This window comes from Myotis yumanensis, unplaced genomic scaffold, assembly GCF_028538775.1.
Source record: "Myotis yumanensis isolate MYYU_CA2020_CCGP unplaced genomic scaffold, mMyoYum1.0.hap1 SCAF_2, whole genome shotgun sequence".
Lineage (NCBI taxonomy): Eukaryota > Metazoa > Chordata > Mammalia > Chiroptera > Vespertilionidae > Myotis > Myotis yumanensis.
In genome coordinates this window covers 160,091,084-160,107,893 of record NW_027223753.1, presented here as the reverse complement: position 1 = coordinate 160,107,893, position 16,810 = coordinate 160,091,084, and the positions used below count along the sequence as shown (strand labels likewise).

General features: G+C 37.8%; 1 protein-coding gene across 2 annotated transcripts in view; it reads right to left on the bottom strand.

Annotated features, from left to right (window-relative positions):
• The window catches only part of SLC49A4 (solute carrier family 49 member 4), an 81,787-nt gene that overhangs the window by 31,892 nt on the left and 33,085 nt on the right, over nt 1-16,810 (bottom strand). For both annotated transcript variants that reach the window (XM_070406345.1, XM_070406344.1), the window contains exons 5-7: nt 13,497-13,605; nt 6,489-6,556; nt 2,350-2,477 (exon numbers count right to left, since the gene is read on the bottom strand). In XM_070406345.1, the coding sequence (XP_070262446.1) occupies nt 2,350-2,477; nt 6,489-6,556; nt 13,497-13,605 (305 nt within the window). The remainder of the gene's footprint in view (nt 1-2,349; nt 2,478-6,488; nt 6,557-13,496; nt 13,606-16,810) is intronic.

Sequence of the window (16,810 nt, the reverse complement as noted above, 5' to 3'; positions counted from 1 at the left end):
CTGGAACTAGAGGCTCGCACCGTGTCTGGCAGATGTGGAATATCCGTTTCCTTTGGAAATTTAAAATAGCCCGTGTTGCCTTGTGAGTTCGCTGTGGCACTCCAGGGCAGCTCGCTTGGCACAGTTTGGTAATCATGGCTATAGGACAACTGTATCCTGTTTCCCTATTATTACCATGAAAGGGTAGGAACTCCCAAATAAATGAGTGCATTGGAAGGACTTGTCCCCCTCCCCCTTACATCTCAAGTGGTGGTCCTTTTATTACAGACAGTATAAGTCCAAATTGGGATGTGTAGTATTCCTTAATTATCTGTAGACAAGGAACCTTCCTCTCATGGAGTCCCAGGGAACATGCATGCCCCTGGATAATAGGTGGCAACAGAGCCACTTTCAGACTATTCACTCCTACCCATATAAGTGCTTGGTATAACAAATAACCCTATAATCCTACAATCTACCTTCACAGCAAATAAGCCTAGAATTAAACACATAATCCAACAGGTGGCTGAATATTAATTGCAAATGAAGTAAAAAAATATGGTAGTCCCCCCTTATCTGTGGGTTTGCTTTCTGCAGGTTCAGTTACCTGAGCTCAACCTTAGTCTGAAATTATTAAATGAAAATTCCAGATATAAGTAATTTATAAGTTTTAAATTACACACTTTTCTGAGTAGGGTGATGAAATCTCTCATTGTCACCTTCCCGAACTCCAGCCAGGTTGGGACATGAATCATCATTGTCCCCACATCCACGATGCATACAATGTATATGCTACCTGCCCGGTACTCACTGAGTAGTCTCTGTTATCAGATCAACTGTCATGGTAGCTCAGGGATTGTGCCAGTAACCCTTATTTTACTTAATAATGGTCCAAAAGCACAAAAGATGCTGGCAATTAGAATATGCCAAACAGAAGCCATAAAGAGTTTTCTTTAAGTGAAAAGGTACTTACGTATAGGAAAAAAACATAGTATATTTAGGGTTTAGTACTCTCTGGACTTTCAGGCATTCACTGGGAGTCTTGGAACATATCCCCCATGGATAAGAGAGACTAGTGCATGAATCTTAATCTTTTGTTAAAGTGAAAAAAAAGAAACAGAATCCCTTGATTTATAAAATAATTTGTCATAGTAATTTTTAAAAATGTTTTAATTCAGAGAGGAAGGGAAGGGAGAGATAGAAACATCAATGATGACAGAGAATCACTGATCAGCTGCCTCCTGCACACCCCCACTAGGGATCGAGCCCTCAACCTGGGCATGTGCCCTTACTAGGAATCAAACTGTGACCTTTGGTTGAAGGTCATAGGTTGAAGCTCAACCATGGAGCCACACTGGCTGGGCTGTCATAGTAATTTTACAAAGATCCTGTGGTAGGCAGAACAATATCCCCCTAATCCTAACCCAAAATATATTTATGTCTTAATCCCTGGAATCCATGAACATGTTATCTTTGGAATTAAGTTTACTAATCAGCTGACTTTAAAATTGGGAGACTATCCTAGATTATCTGGATGGGCTCAATGTAATCACAAGGATCCTTAAAAGTGGAAGAGGGAGACCGAAGGTGAGAGTTCAGAGGAAGAGAGGCACAGATGATACAATGTGAGGAGGATGTAACAGGCTGTCCTGGGCTTTAAAGATGGAGGAAAGGAGCCACAAGCCAAGGAATGTGATAGAAAAGGCAAGGAAACAGTTCTTCCCGAGTCGGCCCACACTTTCATTTTAGCCTAGGCCCTAGGGAGATCCAAGCTGGACTTCTAACGTACAGAAATGTAAGATAAATTGGTGTTGGTCTAAGCTACTACTTTTGTGGTAACTTATTATAACAGCCACAGAAAACGAATACAGACCCCCAATGATACTAATAACAACAATAAAAACAACAACTATAAATGTTTCAGGTCAATTGGATGAGCTAAGTAAGCTGCCTCTAATATACTTCCAACAGATATTTCCAGTGAGTTTTGTTTCGTATTGATGATGTAATTATACTAACTATAAAATATTGTTGCTGGTTCAAGGATTTTACTAAAGTGTACTACAAACATCATAGCTTTTTGCCTTTGTTCATTTTCTTTACTGTCCTACAATGATGTAATGGCTATAAAGAAGATAAAAATCTTTGTATTATGCACTGATATGAATGTTAAAAGCATATAAGCTTATGTTATATAGCTTGGGTTAAAGATAATACTTCTTTTTCATATGTAAAATACCAGTGAAAATATTACATTTTTAGTTATTTATTGAGCTTTTTTTAGATGGGATAATGGTTTGATGGCTGTCAAAATATACATACTTCTATGAACTACAAATATTTATTCAAAGTTCAAAAGTCAGTGTTTACCTGTGGTTAAAGGCAGGTGTGTGATGCTGTTCAAACAGGTGAGGGTGAACCACGTGGATGATAATGTAGCCCCAGAAAACAGGAGGAGAAGAATTAATTTCAGCATACCCCTGATAAAATCTGCAAACCTAAAAAAAGAAACAACAGTCTATTAATCCTAGCTGAATTTTAAAAATACTGTTTAAATCAATGATACACTTTCATTTAACACGTTAAGCGCCCAGCCTTTTTTGTCTTTGGGACAGAAAATGTAGCATCAGTCACCGGTAACTGACAGAGCACTTAATGTGTTAAGGACTAGAGGCCCAGTGCATGAAATTCGTGCACAGGTAGGGTCCCTAGGCCTGGCCGGTGATCAGGGCCAATTGGGGCCTTCCTTCAGCCGGGGCCTTCCTTCCCATGGCTGCAGGCTGCTGGCTAGGGCCTTCCTTCATTCCGCACTGCCCCCTGGTGGTCAGTGCACGTCATAGTGAGGGATTGAACTCCTGGTCTCCCAGTCAAACTCCCGAGGGGACACTTTACATATTAGCCTTTTACAAATATAGAAGAAGATAGATAATTTCTTAAAGAAATTTCCATACATTCTTTTAAAAGCAAGTTTTAAATTTTTTTAACTGATACATTGTGTGTGTGTGTGCACGCGCATGAGCGTAAGTGATAAATGTTACTTTGTGATAAATGATTTTTTTTCTCTTACGAAACACACAAAAGTTGATCTCTGTTCAGGATCTATAACTTGCAGGATGGATTCTGAGTTTTTCAATACCACTTTTACTTTCTTTATATTTTTTCTATAATTGCTAAATATCCTCTAATGAGTACATATTGTTCTAGTTTTAGAAAACAGGCTAATTGTTGACATAAACTTGCAGAGATGGCTCTCCCAAAATTCAGACTCAGACTATGATTTTTGTCAAATCAATTGGTTAATTCTAATGCTTACACTAGAGTCTTTGTGGTCCTATATGACCTGGTCTCTGCCTCCACCCTCCCTTTGCTTTACTATGATCCAGCTGAACAGCCCTGTTTCTCTCATACATGCAACGCTGTTTCCCCAGCAGTGACCTGTCCTGTCTGCCTGGAATGCTGGTACCCCCGTTCTTCACATGAGTTACTCCTGCTTCTTCCTCAGGTCATTCAGGTGTCAGTTCAACAAGGCTCATTTAAGAGCCTTGCCACTTCTTTATTTTCTTCATATCATTTACCTCTATTTTAATTCCTCCTGTTTTTGCATTTGTTTTCCGTCTTTCCTATCAGACTATAAGCTTTGTGAGAGCAAGAACATGGCTCTGGAACAGTGAATACTATTTTTTAAACCTTGTGACTACTGTTTCGTAGCATTTTAAGTTCTTAAAATCCCTGCTTTTCCCTCTGAATTAATGTGAAACTAAAAGGCATCTGGTAGAGATGCTTACCATTTAGTTATGACCAAAACCTTTTCCATTTGTTAATTGCTTTTCCTCATCTGCTGATTAACTGTTGACTGTACAGGCACACTCCTCTGGCTGAGCCAACATACAACTTTCTCTGTCCTTCAGAATTGTTTCCATCGCAGAAAAACAGATCCCATCCCAAATCTGGCATTTACCATGTTTTCTCTTTGAAGCTTTAAAAATAAATTTAGTTTCTGTTGTAATTATGTGTCTGTCCCTATCAACACACTTTCAATACGATCTTTTGTATTGCACTTAGTTGGCATGATATGGTTAATCATGTTTGTGAGCATTATCTAGACTAAAATGACTTCCTCTGAGAGCTGATGCCATCTTTTGGTAGGAAAAATGACTGCACCTTTGCCCAGTGACAGGTTTGTTCTCAACTATGAAAGTTCACAGACAGAAAATTTTGATCTTGAAGCTGTGGAACCTTCTAAAAAAGGTTCCACAGCTTGATAGAAATGTCCCTCAAGAAAATCTAAAAATCACACATGTTTCTGGTATATATTTTTGGTATGCTTCCTGAACATACTTGTCAGATAGGCAGGTGGCCAGGTCTGAGAGAATAGAAGCGTTTTCTGGTACAACCAGAGCTGAGTGAAGTTGAACTGGGAGATAGTTTCGCAGGGCCAGATGATCCAAGAATAAACTGACCACTGGAATCTGCTCTTTTTGGAGGCCTAGACCTTTCAAATGGGCTAATACTATCAAAGTATACTGCTAGGACCAAAGCAGTACATTTATAGTGGCCTTTGCCAACATAATTATAAAATAATCATCCAAAGCACTCATGTCTACAAGGAGACTGCAATCTAGGGGTCCCAAAAATTGGTGTTATAAATGTAGTTTTAAATTTTATTTAAGGTCTAGGACAGTGATGGCGAACCTTTTGAGCTCGGCGTGTCAGCATTTTGAAAAACCCTAACTTAACTCTGGTGCCGTGTCACATATAGAAATTTTTTGATATTTGCAACCGTAGTAAAACAAAGATTTATATTTTTGATATTTATTTTATATATTTAAATGCCATTTAACAAAGAAAAATCAAGCAAAAAAATGAGTTCGCGTGTCACCTCTGACACGCGTGTCTTAGGTTCGCCATCACTGGTCTAGGAGACACCTATAATTGATTTCAGATCCCAGAGTAAGGGTAGTACTTTATAGAACTTCCATTTCAACATATTAAAAACAAAAATGTTCTCATTCTAATTTTCTCCTCTAATTCTATTTCTATAGAGTTAAAATGAAAGGTTTATGGAAAGAAAATAAAGAGAAAGGAGAATGTAAGATGTCATTTTTGATAATGGTTTCCTCTAACCTATTTGGTGCTCAGAAGAGAATTTGGTAAATGATGACTCACTCTAATTTGCTCGGAGATTTAATTAGAATAATTAGGTATGATTTTTGTCAAATGTGATAGGTAAATGCATTTCAGTATCAATGTAGTGGTTTGCTACAAATAGCTATCTTTTAGATTTTATTCTTGATTTTCTTAACTTATAAAAACCTCATAAAGTGGTTTAGAAATTAGTGTCAATTTATTCTTTCACTATCCAAGAAACACTTTGCAAACTTTAAGATCTAGATAGCCTTAGCCGGTTTGGCTCAGTGGATAGACCACCAGCCTGCAGACCGAAGGGTTCCAGGTTCAATTCTGGTCAAGGGCACATACTTTGGTTGTAGGCTCCTCCTTGGCCTGGGCCCTGGTTGGGGCTCATTCAGGAGGCAACCAATCGATGTGTTTCTCTCACATCGATGTGTTTCTCTCACATCGATGTTTTTCTCTGTCTTTCCCTCTCTTTTCCACTCTCCTTAATAATCAATGGAAAAATCTCCTCGAGTGAGAATTAACAAACAAACAAACAAAAGATTTAGATATAATATTATCCTGTGTCAATTATGCTTAAGTGTTTAGATATTGAGGTGATTTACCCATCTAATTTATCTCCCCAAATATGTAATTAGATTCTTCCTTTCCTGGTAAAGTTGATTGCCTAATTTTGTTTCTGATTAAAAAGGGTAAAATTATTTGGGAAATGAATGAATATCATCTCTTTGGAAAGACCAAGAGTAGCTTTATAGGCAGTCACATACATGAGTGACACTGTCATTCTTTCCTTTTTTTTAGAATAAATGAAACTTTTTCCCTCTCTTGACTCATTCTAAAAATGTGTTGTCATAATGTGTTAAGATCATAGGCAGTTTGATGAAACTGGAAGTCTTTATGAACATTTTTAATCAAAATAGAATAACCATTGAGATACATGCCAAAAAAACCCAGAAGTCAATATATGCTAATCAGGACAGTACCTTTTCATGGAAATTTCTAGACATGCTCTTACAAATGACTGTTTTCAATTCTTTTCTATTCTCGATAACTATCAATTTGCCTCTATTACACTATCACCTTTCTTTGAGTTCCATTTGTAGATGTTGTTCTCCAATAATATGGAAAGAGGCAGCTCAATTAAACTGGAAATACATCTCCAGTCTACAAAAACATTTCAGGACGGACCACTCTTGAGGTTTCTTCTAGCAGCACATTCTCCCTACTGTATGTCGATTTTCTTGTAGTCACCTTCTCTGACCTTTGCCTATTTTACTATTCCTTAAATTTTAATTTTTATTTAGGGGAGCTGATTATTTCTTTGGGCTTTTTGTTTGTTTCTGGCTACTCACATATTTAACATAAAATGTTCTTACCTTGCCATAGCTATTCCAACAACACAGCCCCCAACTATGGACCAAAATCCAATCCAGCCAGCATCTACCTGTCAAGAAAATGGCAGACACATTAAACATAAGACTGTCATGTTGCAATTTAGAAGGCTTGAAAAAAGTCCTCTATAATCAATATTAATAGCTACATGACAACAAATCTAGGGAATGCCATTTAAGAAAATGAATCAAATAAAAGGATTTATGTGTGACTAAGTAATACAAATGTATCTCAGTAAATATGTCTTCCATTAACTTATCAGTGTCACACCATATAGTTAATGTCACAACAAATTTTAAAAAATATATTCTACATGCCTAGCTTTATAATAGGAACTCTTAAGAAAACAGGAAAAGGACAAAAGATGGTCACTGACAGAAAAAAAGTTTAAAAATAGCCAACATGCCCTAACCGGTTTGGCTCAGTGGATAGAGCGTAAGCCTGCGGACTAAAGGGTCCCAGGTTCGATTCCAGTTCAGGGCATGTACCTTGGTTGAGGGCACATCCCCAGTCGGGGGTATGCAGGAGGCAGCTGATCTGTGTTTCTCTCTCATTGATGTTTCTAACTCTCTATCCCTCTCCCTTTCTCTCTGTAAAAAAAAAATCAATAAAATATATTTAAAAAATAGCCAACATACAGGCAACTACTAGGAAATAATTAAGTGTTAAATACCTAGCAACAACTAAAAATGTATTAACAGAATACAAAAGGGGGGGACAATGTAGGTTTGAGGGTTGAGCACCTGGGGAGACTGGATAGAGCAAGAGAATTTGAGCTGAGTTTCAATTGTATAGCTCAGTCAGTTCTTGAAAAAACATTTCTGGCCCTGCCATGTACTAGCTTTGTGACCCTGGGAAAATTATACTACATCTTCTTACCTATAAAATAGACTAAATGAGATAATTTATGTATAGATCTTAGATCAGTGGTTGGCACAGAGGAAATGCTCAATGAAGGTTAAAGCTGTCATCATTACCTGATGATGCTTCTCCATCTACCTGATGTCTTAATCGCTTTCCTACCTTCACGGCCAAACTTATTCAGAGCAATCTACAAATGCTGCCTTTATTTGCTCATCATGCCTGTATCTTTAACTCTTATTATGACTTGGCTTCTGTCTCAACTCACACTCTAAGTTTCAGCTTTCTCACTAGTAGGTGGGGATGAAAAAGAATTTTTTTTGAGAATTAAATAAGCTAATAAATGTAAAGTGCTTGGTACATGTTAGTTGTTGTTACACTGAAATCCCTGTGTCCCTAACAATACAGATGCAGTCTGTCTCCTCTTTCCCCTTCCCACGTCCACCACACTTGCTTATCTTATTTCCCACTCTAGACTCCTGCAATACATCTGGAATGGTCTCCACAATCTATTCCTCCCATCCTGCCAGAACAATTATCCCGATCATTCCCCTTCATTTCTCAGAAACAGTTCCTGGCTTTCCTTGTGGCTACTGGGAGAAGTCCAAATCTAACCGACATTCAAGAGCTGCCCAAACTAACTTGTACCTTTTATTTTTTCTAGTCATATTTTTCATTACACCTGTGTCAGAAATGTTCAGCTGTCCACCAAAACATATTATCTTCTTCTGCCTGGGCATTTGGCTAGATTACACATCCCAACCCCCATTCATTTCCATGTGACCACGTGACTACGTTCTCATTAATGGAAGTGGCCAGACTGAGGGGTGCCATCTCTGGGCTAGAACCTGGAACACAGTTATATGCCTCCTCCATCCTTTCTTTCCCTTCTGCCAGCTGGAATCCAGATGTGGTCACCCAGCTTCACCCATGACTATAAAGACAAGGTCTTAGGAGACAAAGAGCTGCAAAGTGGAAGCAACCCAGGTCTCTAAATAAGAGTGAGAAAAAGACCTGTCCAAACTGTAGACAACTGTCCTACATTACCAGGCAAGCTGTCCTAGATTGCTATGCGAATGACAAATGGATTTCTTCGTAAGTCTCAGAATTTTGGGATTCTGCTCCAAGTAATACAATACTTTTACACAAGTCCTTTGTTGTGCCAGTGTTTGGTGTCAAAACAAAGATAAACTCTCTCTGGAAAAAAGAGAACACCCTGAAGCTTAAATTATCTCTACTTTTTTTTTTATACTATTGGTTTTTGGAGCAAGAGAATTCTCTGTTCTGCAGAATTGCCCCTCTCATTGCATCCATCATCTAAGGCCCAGATAATGCTGTCAGGCTCCCACTAACATTTCCATCTGTCCCCTAGGCGAGTGGGGTCCTGTACCAGGGCAAGAACCACCATGCTTCTGACCATACTGACTCTGGTCCTGTCAGGCTTTTGTGCTTTTCTGCTTCCTTTGCTCATGATAATTGCTTTATTTAATCACATTCTACACAATAATTAAAATATTTTCTTTGTTTTGATCTGTTGCTTTCATTTAATTTTAAATTTCGCTTTACTTAATATCTGGTGTGATTTATGGTCTCTATACCTCTCAGAGTTTGTACAGAGGCAGATACTTGGAAGGATTTATAAGATGAAGCATAAGATGTTGCAAAACAGTCCTTGCCTGTTTGGCTCAATGTTTAGAATGTCAGCCCTGAAGGGTTGCAGGATCAATTCCTGGTCAAGGACACTCACCCTCCCTGCCTAGTTGGGGTGTGTGCAGGAGGCAACCAATCCATCTGTCTCTCTCACATTGAAGTTTCTCTCTGTCTCTACCCCACCCTTCCACTCTCTCTACAACTCAATGGAAAAATATCCCCTAGTGAAGATAAAAATGAAAAAGGATTTGCAGAATCAGAATCATTTAAATGAGTGCTACACTTTTGAAAGTGAACATGCTTGAAATACCTGCCATCCAGAAAACAGGTTAGGAAATTAAGGCTTACTTCTTATGGTGAAGGTATACTAAGTAATCTGGATTAATATTCTGGTTGAGAACTAGGAAATCCGGAAGGAAATCTATCTGATGGCATCAGAGAGCCAAGAAGGTAATACATAATTATGGAAACACTAGAGGCCCGGTGCATCCCTCTCGCAATCCAGGACTGCTGGCTCCTAACCACATACCTGCCTGCCTGCCTGATCACCCCTAACCACCTCTGACTGCCTGCCTGATCGCCCCTAACCACTCACCTGCCTGCCTGATCACCCCTAACCACTCGCCTGCCTGCCTGATCGCCCCTAACCACTCACCTGCCTGCCTCATGCCCCTAACCTCTCGCCTGCCTGCCTACCTGCCTGATCGCCCCTAACCACTTGCCTACCTGCCTGATCACCCTTAACCACTCACCTGCCTGCCTCATGCCCCTAACCACTTGCCTGCCTGCCTGCCTGCCTGCCTGCCTGATCGCCCTTAACTGCCTTTGCCTGCCTTCCTGATCACCCCTAACCCTCTGCCTGCCTGATCACCCCTAATCACTTGCCTGCCTGCCTGATTAGCCCTAACTGCCTCTGCCTGCCTGATCATCCCTAACCACCTCTGACTGCCTGCCTGATCATCCCTAACCACCTCTGACTGCCTGCCTGATTGCCCCTAACCACTTGCCTGCCTGCCTGATTGCCCCTAACCACTCACCTGCCTGCCTGATTGCCCCTAACCACTCACCTGCCTGCCTCATGCCCCTAACCTCTCGCCTGCCTGCCTACCTGCCTGATCGCCCCTAACCACTTGCCTACCTGCCTGATCACCCTTAACCACTCACCTGCCTGCCTCATGCCCCTAACCACTTGCCTGCCTGCCTGCCTGCCTGATCGCCCTTAACTGCCTTTGCCTGCCTTCCTGATCACCCCTAACCCTCTGCCTGCCTGATCACCCCTAATCACTTGCCTGCCTGCCTGACTGCCCCTAACCACTTGTCTGCTTGCCTGATAGCCCCTAACCACTAGCCTGCTTGCCTGATCGCCCCTAACCACTAGCCTGCCTGCCGGATCACCCCTAACTGCCTCTGCCTGCCTGCTTGATCACCCCTAACCACTCACCTGCCTGATCACCCCTAACCACTCTGTCTTGGCCCCCGCCACTGTGGCTTCGTCTGGAAGGACGTCCGGAATGATGTCCAGAAGATCGTTTGGCTATCCAGTCCAATTAGCATATTATGCTTTTATTATTATGTAGAATGGGAAGGAAACTCAGATACACCTGGTACTTGGTGACACTTCCCTTGGCCGGGGGGGGGGGGGGGGGGGGGGGGTGTCTGCTGATTTTAGAAAAAGTGGCTAAGGGCCTGAGAAGTTATCAACAGCCTCATTGACATAAGGGGGAAAAAATGAATTTGAGGCTTATTGTGGGGTGAGTGGCCTTGTGAAAAATCCCAGACTTTAGTTGGGGGCTCTGAAGGACTATACTTAAGAGTACTGTGACCTGAAAACTATATTTTGAGGGACTGAAGCCCAGCTATAAATAATCCCTATTTCTGGAACTAGATTAAATGATCTCTAGACTCTTACAAGAAAAATATAAGTTCTTTTTGGACAAAAATAACATCATCTTGGAGCTTAAATTATCTCTACAATTTTTCATAATGCTACTATGTCTAGCACTCAGTCAAAAATAGTAGAACATGTAAGGAGATTAGAAAACATCAATGAATAGCACAAATATAAAAATACCCACAGGGGATCCAGAAAAGGGAATTATGAGATGCAGACTTTAAATAACTATTTTTAAAAGTTTAAAAAATAAAAGATAAGCTCAAGCATTTTACAGAAAATTGGGAACTACAAAAAAGTACCCAAACAAATTTATAACTTAAAAATATAATTGAAATCGGTAACCCTTAGATAAGTTTAATAGCATATTAGACTGAAAACTAAAATTGGATTTGGAAGAAAGGCTAGATAAAATATCCAGTCTGAAGCAAAGGAATACAAAAGGATGAAAAACTCAGAATCGAGAGTAAGAGACTTAGGGAATACAATATGAAGGTATAACATATATAGTTAGAGTTCCTAAAGGTGAAATTAGAAAAAATTTAGCATAGCCCAGCCATCATGGCTCAGTGGTTGAGAGAGAATCATTGATAGGCTGCCTCCTGCACTCCCCACCCTGGTGATGGAGCCCACAACCCAGGTATGTTCCCTAACCGGGAATCGAACTGTGGCCTCCTGGTAGTTTTTGAAATTACCAATTACAACAGCTTCAAAAAATATCAAATACTGGGGAATAAATCTAACAAATATACAGATGACATCTTTGCAGAAAATTATAAAGCATCATTCAGAGACATTACGGCCTAAGTAAATGAAGAGAAATACAATGATCATATCTTGGAAGACTCAGTATTATAAATAAGTTAATTCTCAAGCTGATGTATTGATTCAAAAATATTTCATTAAAACCTGAATAAAAAAGAGTATTATTCTACCAGATACCAAAACTTGTAATATGAGATACTTCAGACAATTTGGTATTGGTACAAAGACAGACAAATAGATTAGAGGTTGACACACATAGACTAAAGATGACACAAAAACTGTAAACAAGAGGAAGGAATGGATGGCATCAAGGATAGAGGGGGAAAATGATTTAGAAACACATTCATGCACACGAGGGCACTTCATTATGACAAAGATGACACTAGAGACAACGGGAAAGCATGATGTTTTCAAAGACTGATATTAGGTTAATGGGTATTTATTTATACTGGGGGAAAATAAACTCCTAACTATAACAAGCACAAAATTCCATTCTAGGTTTAAATATGACAGGCATAATGATAAAGCTTCTAGAACAGCAATGTCCAATAGAACTTTCCATGATGAAGAAAATGTAATATATCTGCACTGTTCAATATGGTAGCCACAAGTTACAAGTGGCTATTAAGCACTTGAAAAGTATCACTGAAGAAGTGAATTTTTAATTTTTATTTCATTTTAACTGATTTAAATTTAACAGGCACATGTTGCTAGTGGCTACTATACTTTCAGTTCTACGAGATTAACAAGGGGACTATGTTTATGAACTTGGAGCAAAGATTTCTCTCTCTCTTTTACGTTACAGTCTCTGTCTGCTAGATCCAACATCAGGACTATCTCCAAGTTGGTTTCTACTGACTACTTTTCTTTTTACTTTTATTTTTAAAATATGGGTCACATTTTCCTGTTTCTTTGTATGTCTAATGTTTTGGTGTGGTTTCTTTTTTTTTTTTAATTGTATAGTATATGTCATGGAAAATACAATATAAAGTTTCCAAACTCTTTCAGTTCAGCTACTAAATGAACACTTTGCACTTGGGTAGGCCTGATTTTGTGCTTCATTATAGCAGAGAAGTAGAAACCAAGGTGAGAGGACTCAATTGCCTCCTCTGCAGATTTTCGTTGGGGCCTGGTTTTAGGCTTTGTTTCTGGGTTTAAGTAGGCTAGGTCTTACTCTCTCTCGGGCAGAGTCCTACATTCTAAAGTTTGGCCTTCCTGGTGTCTCAGCAGAAGCCCAAGATGTTAATGAGGTCTCTCCACTCTGGCAGGGCCCGAACTTCGAGAGCCCAGTATTGCTCACCCTCTACTGTATTTGTTCTGCTTTCAACCCTGTAACACTCTCTGTTAAACCTCTGGTAGCTTTGCCCCTTACATGTGCAGCACATTTCTCACTTGCTGAGGACCCCACACCACCAGAGAAATGGCTACTTTTAAATACATGAGATACCCTTATCCTGAGATTAGAGAGAAAGTGAGAAATTAGATGTAGGAATAGCCATATAGTTGATGATGGGATCTTAATCTTCATAAAGCATAAAGCAAGAATATAAAGGATAGAGTCAACAAAACTAAGATTTTCCTTCTTTATTTTTCTGTTTAGTAGCATCATTAATAACACCCAAATAAATGTGAAAGTCATGGCTTAACAAAATCCAGGAAGAAAATAAATACTGTTTATAATTATTTCACATGGACCTTGCTTTTGCAATAATGGTATGGACTATTGTTTTATCCAGGCCTTGAAGCTAAAACCAAGAACATGTAGACAACAGTTATCATTTAAATGAACTAAAAATACATTCAAATATAAAGATAAAATGCTTACTTGGCTGACATGCACTGGTGTTAAAATTAAGTCCAGAACTCCAGACCAGCCAGCAAATACACCAAGCGGTATGGCATATGCTAAAGCAATCATCAAAAATCTCACATTGCTGTGAAAGAGAAGTGAAAAATATTATTGCAGATTCAAACTCTAGAATTTAAACTTACTCATGAAAACAGTCATTTGAAAATTAGAACATCAGAATCAGAAATAAAAAATAGTTGTCAGTTCGTTAATAAAATCAAAGTTCTTTAAATTTTTTATTTTAATAAGAATAGTCTTTTTTGTTCATATTGTTTAAAATTGTCAATGTTTATTACATCAAAGAATTACCAACATTATTTCATAGAATGATGGAAGTAGGTTCAGTCAAAAAGCTCTATTTGAAAGGATAAATTACTGTTGCTTAGGTGGGTACTAGACTTATCAGGTGATCACTTTATAAGTTATATAAATGTCTAATCACTATGTTGTATGCCTGAAACTAATATAATAATATGTCAACTGTAGTTGAAAAATAAACAATTCAAATGTTAAAAAAATTATACTTTCTCCTCGAACAAGTTAGAAAAAAAGATTAAAAACAAATATATAATTTGCTAGTTTTACCATTTTCAGAAAGTAGTTTTAATTTTTGTTTTATTATTATTTGTTTTACTATTATTTTTTAGATAATTATTTAATAGGCAATAAAATTAAAATGGCTCACAACCAAACAGGGAAAAAATATGGGGAAAATATCTCCCTCTATTCCCTCTTCCCCTCTTCCCACAATTCTCAATGTTATCACTTTCTTTGGTAACTTCCCAGAAATATTACAAAATATACAAAATATATATTCCCCCCCATAAATGATAGCACAATACAACCATTTGCTGAATTTTACTTTTTCAATTTAAGTCTTAAAGCTCTTCCATAGTCAATACATACAGAGCTTCCTCATTCTTTCTCATAGCTGCATAGTAATTCATTATGTTGGTATATCATAATTTATTTATCCAGCTCCATACTGTAATATAGACATATAATTTTACATTTTATATAATATGTAGTTTACTATTTTTGTATATATATACATAACATAATTTTATTCCTTTGCTCTTCCTGTTAGAAGAAGGAAGCATCATTTATGAAGTAGACTTGTAAAACCAAAACCAAAGCAAAAGCAAAACCTTGAGTTAGAACATAGCTCTGACTACAATTTACAGGAAATACAAAGAAGAGAGAAACATGGCAAATTACACCATAAGGAAGCAATCCTCAAAACCTAGACCCTGGAGACAAAAGAGTTGGCTCCTCAACAAATAAATTACAAGGGTAAGAGAGAGAGAGAGGAATGGAAACCTACAGATTGTAATGGATTTGAGCCAACTGCTGTATGTGAACCTAATTTGGGTCCTGATTCAAACAAATTGTTTAAAAAAATTTTATGACATTTATGACAATTGGAAATATAAACTATGATGTAATATTAGTAAACTATTGTTTTAAAGTTTTTAGGTGTGATAATGGTACTATATGTTAAAGTGTCCCTATCTTTTTAACATATATTACACATATTGAAATATTTATGGATGAAATGACTTGTCATCTGGGATTTGCTTCATGATACAGGAATGGGAGAAGTAGGTAGAGCTGAAATAATATTAGCTATAAATAGGCAACTGTTGATACTGGGTAATGGGGACATGGAAGTTGAACTATTCTACCTCTGGACATTTCTATAAATTCCCCAAATGAAGTTATTTTTTTTTAAAAAAATCTTACCATGTTTAGTGAAAAGAGTAAAAAAAGAATGAGATACTCAGACAGATACACATTAAATGCATTTGAAAGGTGGCCTGGGCAAGTGAAGGGGAGAGGAATGAAAGTGGGAAATATAAATAAAAGAATGAACAAGTAAATAAATGAGTAAATGTGTTCATCTGTCCTGAAGTAAAGAACATGTTCAACTCAACTCTCCACCCTTGAAGTTTGAAAGGCAAAAACAACCACCACCGTCATCAAACATTAAACCAACACATAAAAGGAGAGAAATGTTTATATTAGGTTATACAGTTTAAATGCATATTAAGAGATGGTAATGGTATGAATAGTACCAAAAAATTGTGGTGGAAACCTTAGCACATAACCATTGCTTCCCTTCACTACCTACCCCAGATAATGCAATTAGTCTAGAAAAAGAAAACAATTATTCCAATGAATCCAGGAAATAATAAAGTAACCAGGGTTTCTTTGAAAGACCAGAGAAAATTTAAGTTACATTGGCAGGCTAGGGGAATACAGCACGGCAGGCCCAAAGAACTCCCCTGAGGAAGCTCTGTATGTACTGACTATGGCGAGCCAAAAGTAGAAGCAAGCAATTCTTCAGAGTAAACAGTCGAATATGGGAGAGACAAAGGAATGTTAAGCATTAATGAAAATGATTTTTTTGAAATAAAGAAAAAAGATCTTACATTTCATGGTTTACACAGAAAATAAAGATCTTGACTCTGGGGCAATTAGAAGCAAACAGAGGGTAGTCAGAGTGATAATTTTAAGTTGTTTTCCCTTCTCAGAACAATCTTTTATGTAACTTCTTTCATTAAAATCAATCCTTCAATGACCTCTCATTTCCCACAGAATAGTCCAAAATTACTAATATGGCATAATATGACCCTAATCTACCTCTCTAGCCTTATCTATTGCTATCTGATCTTTGGCTTGGCATAAAGAAAAACTTAAATAGCATTTTACTTCCAAAAAGCCTATCATTTTAATTGTCATCTTATAAATGTGTACACTGACAATAATTCAACTTAACTAATATTTTTTGTTGCCTATTATGTGGAAGGCAATGTATGAGGTGCTGTAGAGACGGGTTTTCAAAAACCTTTTACAGTGCTCCAGAGTAAGAAACATATCTTTACTTTGTGACCTACCCATATATATGTACATATAGATAGACTGAAACTCTCACAAAAGATATGTATCATTACTATAAATGATTCAATAATATTATTCTATTTTATTCTACTTTTTTTTTTTTTTAAAAAGTAAAGATGGTCAACCTTCTTTCATTAGTTGGCTGTGAACCAAACTTGAAAAATAATGTTACATAGCTATGCTAACATGGTAGTCACAAGCCAGATGTGGCTATTAAACACTTGAAATGTGGCTAGTGCAACTTTAGAACTAATTTTAAATGCAACTTTTTTTTTTTTTTTGGTAGAACTACAATTCACTTTAACTGCTGCACTGGGTAAGATACTGTAGTGTGCATGTTGTAGTATGTGTTGCTTCTAGTATTATAACCTGTCACTGACCTTCTTGGT